A 13,957-nucleotide genomic window follows, 5' to 3' on the forward strand; every position below is an offset into this window, starting at 1 on the left:
AAATCATCACATATTATAAACACCTCCTCAAAATTTCCATTGATGGCATTATCCAGAACACACTGGCAGTGGGTTTTGTACATCATTATGAGAGTGTCCACCTGCAAGTTAAAGTATGAATATTTAATAGAAATCTCTAATCACTAATAAAATTTCAATATGCACATGATATAAGAATATAACATTTATTATATAAAATGATACTTTGAAGTGTTCCAAAATTACTAAAATATTTATAAAAAATACATTATAAACATCATGTCTACAGACACTAATCGGAAAATTTTTACTGTGAGATAACTTGTGATAAACAAATAGGGTTGTGGAAGCTGTGACCACCCTCCTGGAGCTCTTTCTGGTATAACCGGATGCTCTTGCCTGTTCATGACAAAATTTCTCCAAAGGTCAGGAGGCTCTAAAAAAGTAGCCATCCTGGAGACCTAACTCAGGGTTCATTCACATGGCCGCCTGGGGGGATGTACATGCAGCCGCAAATTTGGTGGTATCCTTCTGGTGGAGCATCTGCCATGGTGCACCCTTCCTGGAAGTTTAAGAGTGGGAGGACCTTGTCACCCAAGGCTGAGTTAGTGTTCCAGGATTAAAATTACTTTTTTAGACAATCTTATTAATAGCAGAAATTGTGCTGTGACAAGAGCAAAGCACCAGACCATGCCATAAAGGGTGCCAGGAAGTGAGATAGGGCTTTAACAATCTTTGGGTCTCACCATGGAGCCCCAGCATCACCCCATTTCTTTTCATAGTCGATACTCAGGGTCTTTGGGTGAGTCCAGGAGGTAGTTGAGTCACAGCAGAATTTCTTCCAAGACTGGAGGTTCTCAAAACTAGCTGCGCGCATAGAGCCCTGGTTCGGCCTGGGTGGATGGGGTCCTCCTGCTCCCAGAGTTCCAGGATGAGTACCTCTGTGAAAAACCCTGTTCAGCAAATTTTTGAGAGCCTCCTGGTTTTGAAGAAGTTCTGCTGCAACCAGTGCAAGGCGCCAGTCTATGCCAGAAAGAACAGCAGGAAATTGAATAGGGCTTTAGAGCCGCAAACTGTTTTCTTTTCTCTGAGCAAGACCAAGAGGTAATTAAAGTACCATCTAACCTCTTTGAATCCTTTCTGGCATGGCCTGGTGCTTTGTCCCAGTCATGTCTTAGGCAACCTGAGCATGGGCTACAAAGGGCTCAAAGTGGTCAGTCACAGATTCCACAACCTTGTGGTCTCGGAACTTCATTACCACGGTCTTAAATGCTACTTGATCCAATTTAATTCACTCTAATGATGAATGCTTGCTTCTTTTGTATGCACTCCACAATTAAAAAAAACACAGAACAATGTTTGATAGAGCTTTGCATAATATTTTAACAGAAAGTCTAGATCCATTCAAAAATTTTAAGATTGCTAATGTGCATGTACAGTATCTCACTGCCTGGTAAATCCAGGGGATCACATTTTATAGAAGTCTTCCTTGTTTACTGAGCAGAAGATGGCCATAACTGCTGTGAATTAAAAGTACCATAGTGAAAGAAAAGGGACTCTGATAATGATACCATCACCATGTAAATAAAGATGATAGTCTAAATCTTCTGATAATCTGATAATAGTAAAATTAATTTTACAAGATATAACTGTCAAGACACCTGACACGTCTGTCCAAAGAGGGGTACAATCCTAAAAAGGTGACAGGTGACAGCACAAGTAAAGTTGATATTCCTTTGCCCTACCTTTAGAGATGGTAGCTTAAAGGGTGTTGCTGCTTCACAACTGACTGATGATTGTGGACCTATCTCCGTTTGTATGGATACGTGATAACTTGTGATTGTGGTGATGGAATCAAATGTGATTATCTTCAAATATAATCAAATGCAATTCATTTTCATATTTAATCTTTGCAATATATTTTTAGATTTGCATTAGATCAGTTTACAGCTAATCTTTAAGATGTATGTGTTTATTCATGTATTTTTTGAGCGTATTGGACTATTTTTATTCTTCTAAGTTTGATATGCTTTTTATTTAATTAAGGTAATTAAAAAAAAATATTAGAAGGCTAGGGTATAAATCAATTCTACCTTTTCTTTGGACAATGATCCTTGTAAAACAAGATGTTGGGCATTGGGAAATTCTGGAAGAAGAGTTCCAGTCTTTGAATTGAGAGAATATTTTCGGGTGAAGCCCCCCTGTAAAAACCAAAATGAAGTATCTTTGAATATAATTACTAAATAAAACAAAAACATTGATTTACATATATCCTCTAATACTATTGTGCAATTAGTACTATTACTTTGTACTATTTGATGCATGTAGATTAAATTATCAACATGTGAAATCATTAGCATAGGCCCCACTTTAACAATAACATAACAATAAATGGTAACAAATGATACCTGAATATTTTTAGTTGTAGTCCATAGCTACAACTAATGTCAGGTAATTTGCAATAAACTTATTAAATGAACCACAACTCGAGTCACCGTTTAATTAAAGTGTGGTTCATACCACTTAGTGAAATATTACTAAAGAAATGCAATGTTCTAAAACCTGTAATTAGTTTAGGGGAAAAAAGTCTTGTCGATGAAGATATGCAGAAATTTAATCTAATACGTCACTGGCAATGTATAATACATATATGACAAATGTAAATGCAGAATATATCAGCAGAATTCATCATGCCCCATGCATTCAATATCTTATTTTATGTTTGCATACACATTAGATTACTTAATGCATATATATTAAAGTTGCCCTGAGATAAGAACTGTTAGTAGTCAAATCTAAAATGAATATACTGAAAATATTACCTCCAAGCATAACTGCTTTAACAATAGAGTTAACAAACAAAATCTGTATATTAGATCAATATTTTATAGCAGATCAATTGACTGTAAATATTACATTTTGCAATTAAGAAATTTTATTACCCATTAAGTGTATTAAAGGCTAAGACAAGGAGTAATGGCCTTCCTAATGAAAAGGAAACTTATACATCATTTAGTAAAACTAATGGGTTTCCTTTGAATTTTTATCTCATACATGGTTAGTATTAGATTACTGCTATGGCACAAGCCATCTGTTTATATAAGTGTTAATTAGCTTTAAGTGCATTGCGATAAGATCATTCATTATTTTGTTTGATGATTACAGGTGAGCAAGGCCATACACATTAGATAATGCTGCTGGATCAGCTGAATCTGGCAGGTCTGGCAAACCAAATGATATATGTAGCACCATACCGTACACAAGAAAAATAGAGCATGCTCTATTTCTTTCCATGTTTGGGTGTTTGCAGCGCTATATACTATGCTTTCCCATCATGCTGCTGGCTTCTTCCTAGCCTCAGATACATCCTGCTATATCTATTAACCCTTTTTATAAAATCATATTTAGCTCTTCATGAAGAAGGTGACACTTATCAGCACTGAGTGCATACTTATGAATCAGGCTTGCATATTTTTTTTAATTGGCTGACCTGAAGCATGTGATGAGTCACATGCTTGTGACATCACTTATGGTCCTTTTCCAGACACTAAGGCCTTTCATTTGAATCAGAACAGCTTGTCTGTAATTGGGATGACCTGAAGCATGTAATCAGTCACATCACTCAAAGTGCCATCACTCAAGATCCTATATTGTTGTACTCCTCTCCTACAGCCCCTCCCAAAAAGCTGTCCTATATGGCAGGGCCAGCTCCAGGTCTAAGTAGGCCCCTGGGCAACAGAGTCTCAGCAGGCCCCTTTGCTTTACCTCCCAAATTTTTGTAGCAGAAACAGTACCATATGGACTCGCTACTTAACCCCACCATGCATTTTTCATGTTACCATTTGTTTCGCTGCTTTAAAAGTGGAAGTGTAAGCAGTTGTGTTAACACTTTCAAAGCTGTTTATACTTCTAACAATGAAAGAACATGATAACATGAAAAACACATGCATTCTTACGCATACGTCCAAACGCATGCCCAAAACACTGTGAGCCACATTTATCAGTGCAATCAGTACTATGTGCAGTTTCCTCACTGATTACTAAATACTGCCGCCGGGTCTCCATGAATCTGACACTCCCTGCACTGCACGGGAAGTGGCACCAACATTATTTTGGAGCACCTTTACAATACAGCGTGCAACCCAATTATATCGAGTCGCAGTAATAAATGTGGTGCACAGTCCAACTCTGCAACAGACGGCCATTTATTTGCACAATTTTGCCACAGACACTTTATAAATACATGTACAAGAAGTTTGCACATTCTTTTCAGTGCAAAGTCAGACAGAAAACTAAAATGTGACCTAGTGTGTGAACGCGCCCTCAAGCAAGGTGACCTGGCAAATATATTTAGGTGGTTGTATTTGGGGAAGGAGCAGAGGGTGAGCAGAAAAGGAGACATTGGAAAAGTGGAGGAACAGGTGGCACACAGGCAAAATGGCAGGGGGCAATAATTTACTCTCTAGGAGGGAGAAAGTGATTGACAGATGTCACCAGGCTGTAGTTACACAGTCCCTTTTAGACTACCATGCATGGATGGACTACAAAAGTAAGAAGTGAGGCAGTGGCATGACAAACATAACTGACTCTGCCAGAGGCGTCACCGCAAAGGGTTAACTGAACACAGCGGCTTGACTCCTACTGTGATGTCCTCCGGAGCCTCCTCACATAGGGTCACATGGTCACCCTACATAACACTGCTGTGGACCAAGGTGACAAGTTCAGCACATGTTGCTTCCTGCCTGCCTCTGGTCTGAAGAGATGTTTCTCCATGCACCTGCTAATACTCAGCCCGGCCCTGAGCAGTGCTGGTGGCTGGAGGCATGGCATGTAAGTAAAACACACATTGAGGGGTTTGCACAGCCGTGGGCCCTTACTGGGACCTGGTGCAATGCTTCATCAAAGGCACTGATGATGCAGGGAGTGACTGCTCTCTGCACCATTATTATATCTCTAGGGCTCACCCTCCGGGCACCAGTGGACCCTGTTACTTGCCCAGGTATACCAGGTGCTGGCTCTGCTAAACGGTTTCCCATAGTTACCAGGCAGCATGGAAAATGAATATCACCTTTGGGAGACAAAGTAAAGCCATTGCTATCAGCTAAACACCTGCAGATAGCTAATTAGGGCAAATTAGAGAATTGCTTATTTTTGCTTATTTCAGTTAGGCAAAAGTTTTTATACTTTACAGTTGTTTTTTAATGTCAACAATTACAGAAAAACTAATAGCATACAGGCTTCAAAACTTACTTCACTCTTTAGCTTGCTTCCAGAAAACCTAATAAAAAAAATCAAAATAATGTCCTTTAACATAATATCCTATGATATAGTTACTATTTTTGCAATGTTTGAAATATTACAAATACCATCTAAGAACTAGTCAGAGCAAGTTAATACGATGTAATAAATATGTCTGTGAATTTACTAAAAGAATATATGATAGAAAACATAAGTGTGGTCATCAATAGTTTTAGCCTAGAAAACCTGTACTGTACTTCTCTGATGATACACAAATAATATATTTGATTTCTTTATTTTTATTAAAGTACTGTATGATGTTCACAGCCACAGTATAATGTTTTCCAGCAGGTCAAAAAGGATCCTTATAATTTGAAACTTATTATAGGGAACCTATCAGCAGAAATTAACCTAATAAACTACTACCAGTACCATGTCAGGCATATTACCACTTTTTAGATCTTGATACTGGTATAACCCAATTTAGTGGCATCATCCAGAAAACCTAATTTGAAGAAGTAAGGAAATTACTTGCATTTAGCCATTTAGATGGAGAGTTCAGCACTAAAGTCAATCTCCCCCTTTTTCACCTTTTCATAACTGCCCCTAAGATTGGTGTTGCCGTGTCCATGAATGTCATTGTCAGAATATCCTGAAATAAAGGGCATTCTGAGGTTGGGAGAGAGCATTGAGCTCTTCCATAGAGATGAACCAATCAAATAGTTTGTTCAAAGATTTGGTACAAAGCTGGAATTTTTTAGGCACCAAAAGAAATCTGAATTTGGGGAGACTGGCCCAAAAATTGTAAAAATTTGAAAAAATGAACAATAAAAGATAGGAAGTTTAGTGAAAATATGGATTTTAGTGGGAATTATATACCAATTCCAAGGACAATTCAAGGTCAATTGGAGCAACATCTGTTTGAACCCATTGGATTAGGCCCTGAACCAAATCTTTTTAATTAAAATATCTTTAAACTTGACTAAACTACTATGAATCAAATCTTCAATGATCTCTGCTTTCCACCTCTGTAACTTAATACAGCTAATTTGCATTTGACGTAAAGGCCGATGTGTTCAGCCTGTGGAAACGGGTCAGTATGTTTACCCAATCCCACAGACTGGGGAGCTTACACAGGACAGAGCCAAGCATTATCAAAATATGTTTCAAAATATGATACCTTATGACTTCTGAACTGCAGTTCTGCCGGCACATCTCTGTATAATGCAAGAACATCAGTCCTGTGCATGGTGTGCACTCTATGGGCTTTGGCCAACATAAGGCCTGCCTGTTTGCATGGGCGGCACATATTTGGTTTATAAGGTCAGTTTCTGTTGACAGGTTCCCTTTCCAACCATTTTACATTATATATACCATATTCTACCTTGTTAGCCCTTTTCCTGAGTAAACAGAATGGTAATAAGCACTGCTTTCCTTTATTCCAATTCCATAATAATGGTACCTAAGGTGAGAGACATAGGAAATTACCATTATTAGACATCCCATCAACATCCCATATTACATAAATAGATATGACAAGTGTTCCATCACTATATTACAAAATGTAACTCCTGGTACATACAATTTTTAAGGTTTCCCAATAATGGGTGTATTGAAGAGGAAAAATGTTCAAAACAGGAATGTTCAACATTTTTCAAATACAGGCATAGGAAAAACAGGCTTGAAAGTATGCATTTTGTAATGCGTTTATAATTGTTAATGTTGATGTTTTATATTTGTGTGTATTTTCCTTTGAGCGGTTATGAACAGTCTCAACAGACTATAAGTACCTTTTTTACAGACCCCCAACAAATTAATGTAATAAGGAAATGGTAATGTTTTGAAACACGCCTTAAACTGTTTCTATGAATATATATGAATTTGTAATTTTATTTAACATATTTAAATTACTCAATTGTTGTTTTTAAATGGAGGCATATATTTAATTTGTTATATTTATGGCTCCTTCATTTGAAAGATACTATACATTTCCTGCAACATATGTTCACTTTTTGTATGTGCACCCATAAGACCTCATGTTATCAAGCAGTGCCACAAACAATGACTGATAAGCAGATTGATATAAGGAAGCTATCTCAAGCTGCAATAACATGTTATCATGAGGCCAGCTGTCATGGGTTTTTTCTACCACCTTAATCACAACTAATAAATAAGACCAATGTTAGATTTCACTTGCATCTTTGTGATAAATGATATATATCTACTTATCCAATTCACTTTCAGTCTTTCACATTAAATGTATCTTTACAATATTTTTCCAAGGAGGATATTGCTTTATTGCAGGTTACATACATAATGACCAGGAGACCAGATAATTTACACAGTGTACATAAACTACTGGTCTTACTTTGAATGTCCTCTGGTCCCTAGTCTTCTTGTAGTCAGAAGTGGGAATTTTTGCCGAATTGTCTGTAAAATAACAATTAAAAAATTGTATTGCAACAATAATAACAAGATAGGTTTGTATGTCATAGGATGTTTTTTTATTATCATAGCTTAAATGGAATTTTTAAAGTTAGGTATTTATGATGTATCCATAGGGGAGACTATGTCTAATATAGAAATTCCAAAATATGCATTTTACATCTTTTTCAATTAAAAAAAAACCATAAACATATTATAAATGTAGTAACAATATGGAGACCTAAAGACAGCAAGATGATCTGTAATCAGTATTTACTTCACTCACAAAATACTTTCCTCTTGTGGAATCAGAGTTCCAAAGTGCTAAATTCTGAATTGTTTTCCCTTTCAAGTTTAACCAGTCAATAATGTCAAGTGATATCACCAAGAGATAACTTGAGAGTGACTATCAGTATATAAATAGTCAAACAATCCAAGTAAACATTTTATACAACAATGGTCCAGACTACACACACTGAAGAATATCACAGGATAAATACTTGCTAGCAATGATTAGGAAGCTGACTTATAATGCAAATGGAACTAGTCAATCTGATAACTATTTATAGTACTGTAACCTAAACATGCAAATTAAGAATAAGTCACAGGCAGACTGCTTCTAGCAGATATAAAGAATGGACCGGTAATGCTAAAATCACCATACAATTCCAACAAAAAAGTATGGGGTTCTGGAAAATTGTATCCTTTGTATGACCAGTTTTATAAAGGAAACATATGAGTTAAAAATCTTAAATATTAATATTTTTCTACATTTTTGACACCGTGGTAGATTTGTGCTTGTCTATGACTGCATCTGAGTTTTCCTGTGTTGGGAATTATTTAACACTAGAAGCAACATGTTTAATCTTTTCCATGTTAAAAATTTAAATATTCATATTTTTCTACATTTTTTACACCGTGGTAGATTTGTGCTTGTCTATGACTGCATCTGAGTTTTCCTGTGTTGGGAATTATTTAACACTAGAAGCAACATGTTTAATCTTTTCCATGGTTCTTGAAAAGATTACAAAATTTTACACAAAAACCACCTGCTCTATTGCTGGCAAGGGGTGCTAGCATTGCAAGGCACTCAACTCCTTAATATCCACTGCTCGAGAATCAAGGCCATTGCTGTAACAAAAGAATAATCCAGCACTTGTGGTAATGACTTTGCATTACCCTATGTTCATTTGGCGCAATGGAAAGAGTCAAAACAGCAATTGCACCACAATTGCACCAAAACAATGCACATAGAAAAAGTATAAAATGATACATCACCCCCACAGAATTTCAGAGAAAAAATGCCTTACAAATATCTGCACCAACCTCATCTCTAATGGGACTGTGATTTGGTAATAAAATATTTTAAAGAATAAAAATGTTTAGCCTTTTACATCACTTAACATAATTTTTTGCTGCATTTTGTAAAAATGAATAGAAGTAACCTCCTGGTTTCACTTCAGCACTACTTAGCAACAGATCTATCAAAAAAAAAACAGACAGCATTGTGCTAATTCTCGTTTCCATCTGTTTTTTGTCTGAAAACACAAACCAAAAAAGGGAATTCACTGGATTTCTTGGATAAGGCACAGGGATCAGTTAAAGTGCTATTCAATCTAGGACTCAGATGCCTTAAAGAACATCTACCACCAGGATCAATTGTAAAATAAGCACACTTAAATACTGTTATATGTCCCCTTTAGCAGGATCCACTCTTCTTTAAACTTCCTATGCCTTTGTTTTTAAGAAAAAAAGTATTTAACATTATGCAAATTAGCCTAACTTTAAAAGCCTTTAAAAAACAAAACAGGACATAAGAAGCTAAAGGAATAGCAGTTCCTGACAGAGGGGACAGACATCAGTATGCCAGTGTGCTTAGCCTACAATCCTTGATTCTTGTGGTAGATGTCCTTTAGGTGACACCAGTATATGCTAATGTTATCAACATTGAAGTCATACATTATATGAATGGTATTTGAACATACCCAAAGTAAAAACTGCTGACTTACTTTTCCAAACGTTGCTGCACATGCTGGCTCCAATTTCTCCTTTCTGCAGAAATCTAAATAGTGTGCATACAATATGCATCGAGGCAGGCAAACTCCTTCACAAACTATATAATTCTCCTCTAGCCTGTAAAGCAAACCATATGTATAAATACCAGAACATTTTTGGATTGGACTACAGACAAAATTCATACAGCATATGTACAACTCATGCTGTATCTATTTCTTTGATGGCATAGTGCCACATCTATGTTCTCCAACTACTGTGTCAGGATCTGAGGCAGAGGATTATGGATCGCCGCAAGCAATGGCATAACCCAACACCTGGGTGTGGAGTCTAAGTGGGACCTGGCACTAGAGCCCGCCGCAAAGCGGGATGGACTTGCTGCAGCAGGGTACCACCAGGTCGCTCCACAGGCACGACTTTGCCTGTGGTAGTAGCCAAGGCATGGTACAAAGTCGTGAGGCAGAATCGTGGTCAGGGACAGGCAGGAGGTCAAGACAGGCAGCACTGGATCAACGTAAGGAACATAGCAGGAGGTCAGGACAGGCAGCACGGAGTCAAAGTCAGGAACGGGACTGGGGTCACAACTGGAAATCAGCAGACAGACACTAGCGAAACAAGCTTTCTCTCAGTCATATAGCACAAAGATCTGGGGGGAAGCTGGGAGAGGCCTGCTTATATGCAATTCTTGGAAATGGCCAGCACCATTTAGTGGTGCGCTGGTCCTTTAAATCTCCGAGCCCCGGCGCACGCTGGGTTGCGAGTAGCAGAGCAGGATCGTGGAGAGGTAAGACAGCAGAGGAGGGAACTGGGGATCAGAAAGGGGCACGGATGTGCCAGTAACCCGAGACGTGGGTAGCGAGAGCACTCGTGACATACTGCTAAAAGTGGTTGCCTTGGCAATACCATGTGTTTTTAGACCTTACTTACCAGGACAATTTTAACTATTTTCTTCTTATGCTGGTTAAATAATGAAGAATCTCACATTTCAAATGTTATGCTACTTGAGTCATTTCAGCAAATTTGGTATCACCTGTAATTTTACACAAGATCTATAGTTTTATTTTTGTATGTACATAATGATATATATATTACTTACCACTGTAAAGTAAGTTGTGTTTGCTTCTTTTTATCCTTAATAATCTGTGTGATTGATTTCTTCTGAGATGTCTTGTTGCACAAAGTACTGGTTTTCCTATAAATAATATCCAGATCTTCATCGTCTGATGAAAATGTGTCATTACCCATGTGCAGCTCTACATATACAGAGAGTAACAAAAACACCAAGTCAATACAGGTAGTCCCCAGGTTATGTACAAGATAGGTTCTGTAGCTTTGTTCTTAAGTTTAATTTGTATGTAAGTCGGAAATGTATATTTTATAATTGTAAGCAAAATTTTTTTGGTCTCAATTAGATTTAAAAAATGTTGGATTGTCATAAGAACCAGGATTAACAATAAAACTTAATTGAAGACACCTCTGATAACTATTTAAGCTTTTTATTGTAGCCTAAGGCTAAAGTACAGTAAATTACCAACATCCAGAGGTCCATTTGCAACTAGAGTCATCTTTAAGTTGGGTGTAGGGCACCTCCTGTATATTTATTTGCCACACCATTTTTTACATCTTCCCATTTCTAATATTACACTATTGATCCATGGAGCGTATATATATGCCATCCAGTCTCAGAAACAGATATATTGGGCATCATTTCTCTTTAGTAAGGACAGGACATTTGTGCATGTCTTCTTTTGTTTGTTTTTTAGGTTTTTGTGCCTGTTTGATTTATCTTAGAGGTTGATATATCAGGCATCTGAGTCATCTGGTGTTTTTGTGATTGCATATTCAAAAATCACAAAACTCTTTTATGCTGGATCTGCACTGGAGTTTATTTGTGACTTTTTAACCACGATTTGCAACAAAATTGAGACTTTTTCATACTTCAAACTAACTTTGCTATCTAAGTACAAAGTCGCAAATTGAGGTCAAATATACAAATCTGTCAGAAAAGTTACACATACGAGAAAAAATTAGAAAATCCTAAAATAGATAGCAGCCACTTAAGTATCAATGCTAGAAGCAATGCTAGCATTAAACAAATAAAATACCTGTTTTTATCCCAATGCAGGTTGATGTTTCTTCTTCCTCTGGAGTCAACATCACTTGATCTTCCCCTTCAGGACACAATCCCTCTGTGAAAGACAATTCCTTTGCCACCAATGTTCCATAACAGTCCTCTATTCTTCGGTTATTCTTTTTGTGGGATTCACTACTCTGAAAAGGGCACTCTCCCTCCTGTGTTTCTGAAAACTGCTCAATTGGCATTCTATGAGCAGCAAATTTTCCCAATCATGAAATGTTTTAGTAGTCCACAACACACGTTCAGTCCGAATGGAGATCAATGACCACCCCAATAAATCATCATCAAGTGCGTGTTATAAATAAAAGTAAATATTCTCTTATAAGATCCTGGAAATTATTAAGTCTCTGGAATTCTGTCTTCTCTTTGTATTATCCTCCTCGGGCTTCATGGACTATTTGCTTTTCAGGACTGACAAAGACCATGCAGAATAGGTTGACATTACTTGCTATTTTAAAGTATATCTATAAACACGCCCTTTTGTTGGCATAAATCTCCTATCAAACGAAAGGCAGTTGTTCATCAACAGGTTGGTGCCTACAATCCCAGGTGCTTTTAATTTGACAAAAAGTCATGCAGGGGTAGAGATAATTGCACTGGATGTGAGGTAGCAGCAGTGAATTGGGTTATCTGTTGTCTTAAAAAGATAGAAAAAATGGTGCTGATCAGATCAGTGCTATTAATGATTAACAGGTTGGAACAATCCTGTCTGATCGTGTGAGTCAAAGTGATGTTTGTTTATTATGTGCCTCCATATCTAAGCCTGCATGACTGAGTCAATGATGAAGTCTTTATTCTTACTAGATAATCTAATGAAAGTCATTTTTATTTGCATTCTGAGTACTGGGGGATTTTACAAACATGATTTATAGTGTTTTTTTTAAGAAATATACTGCAGATAATTTAAAATAAGTATAATAGAATAGTAACCATTCAAGTATTATTCCAGTTACAGGAGTAATTTGTTGCTTTTTTTAATTGTTATTTCTGACTTTGCTGTTATATTTAATTAGAAAGACAGCAGATAAAAGAATATACAAAATAAAATCAATGAGGTTAAACTCATCTCCTTCGTCCCCATTAGAAACATAACAGATACTATTTAAAGAGTTTAACCCCTAAACGACACAGCCAGTTTATAGCTTAAGGCTCAGCCCCATTTTTTTTTGGATTCTGACTTGCGTCGCTTTATATGGTTATAACTTTTGAACACTGTTACTTATCAAAGCGATTTTGAGACTGTTTTTTCCCCACATTTTGTATTTCATTTTGGTGGTAAATTGTGACTGATAAATTTTGCGTTTATTTACAAAAAAATAAAAAATTAAGATAGATTTACAACCTAAATAAGTCGCTGAATAACATTTTCAATATGTCTACTTTAAATTTTCATCATTTTTGAAATGTCTGGATAATTTATTTTGATGTCACGCAGCTTACAAATGGAATATCGATTTTACTGTATTTTCAGAATTGACTATTTTGGGGATAAATACTGATTTGAATGAAATTTTACATATTTAGCATCACAACCCCCTATATAATCAACACATTTTAAAATCTGCACCCCTCAAGCTATCAGAAACAGATTTTAGGAAGTTTGTTAACCCCTTGAGATCTTCAAAGTAATTAAATCAAAATGGAGGTAAAATTTAGAATGCTCAAATGTTGTCAGTTATGCGTCCATTTAGCCTTAAAATTTATACATTTTCAAAAGAGAAAACCCACCATACAGTTTGTTCTGCAATTTCTCCCGAGTGCAGAGACCCCCCACATGTGGCGTTACTTGTTTTATGTGTGCACAGCGAGGTGCAGAAGGGAAGGAGGGCGCTGCAGCTGCCAGGATTTTACTTTCCTCATTGGCCCCTTTTGCAGGCTATAAAATTCTTGTTTTTTTCGTTATTGGCACCATGTGATGGCAATTTTTTTGCAGGATAAGATGCTTTTTCCAGTGCTACTATTTTGGGGTTGGTATCCTCTATTGTTGAAAATTTAGGAACCTTTTTTTGAGGACAGGAGTAGAAAAGCATCAATATGTATTGAATTTTTAACTTTTTTTTTTTTGCAGGTTCACCGTGTAGCCTAATAATCATGTTATCTGTATTCTATGGGTCGATACATTTACAGGGATGCAAAAAAATCTATAATTTTTGCATTGCCGTCTTC

General features: G+C 36.7%; 1 protein-coding gene across 1 annotated transcript in view; it reads right to left on the bottom strand.

Moving 5' to 3' along the window:
• Positions 1-12,144, bottom strand: part of RFX6 (regulatory factor X6) — a 46,219-nt gene extending 34,075 nt beyond the window's left edge. Inside the window, exons 1-8 of the mRNA XM_072139537.1 lie at positions 11,760-12,144; positions 10,751-10,907; positions 9,651-9,774; positions 7,586-7,647; positions 6,602-6,679; positions 5,230-5,257; positions 2,073-2,180; positions 24-101 (exon numbers count right to left, since the gene is read on the bottom strand). Of these exons, the coding sequence (XP_071995638.1) occupies positions 24-101; positions 2,073-2,180; positions 5,230-5,257; positions 6,602-6,679; positions 7,586-7,647; positions 9,651-9,774; positions 10,751-10,907; positions 11,760-11,976 (852 nt within the window). The 5' untranslated portion in view covers positions 11,977-12,144. The remainder of the gene's footprint in view (positions 1-23; positions 102-2,072; positions 2,181-5,229; positions 5,258-6,601; positions 6,680-7,585; positions 7,648-9,650; positions 9,775-10,750; positions 10,908-11,759) is intronic.
• Between the last annotated feature and the right edge of the window lie 1,813 nt (positions 12,145-13,957).

This window comes from Engystomops pustulosus, chromosome 3 (genome assembly GCF_040894005.1).
Source record: "Engystomops pustulosus chromosome 3, aEngPut4.maternal, whole genome shotgun sequence".
NCBI lineage: Eukaryota > Metazoa > Chordata > Amphibia > Anura > Leptodactylidae > Engystomops > Engystomops pustulosus.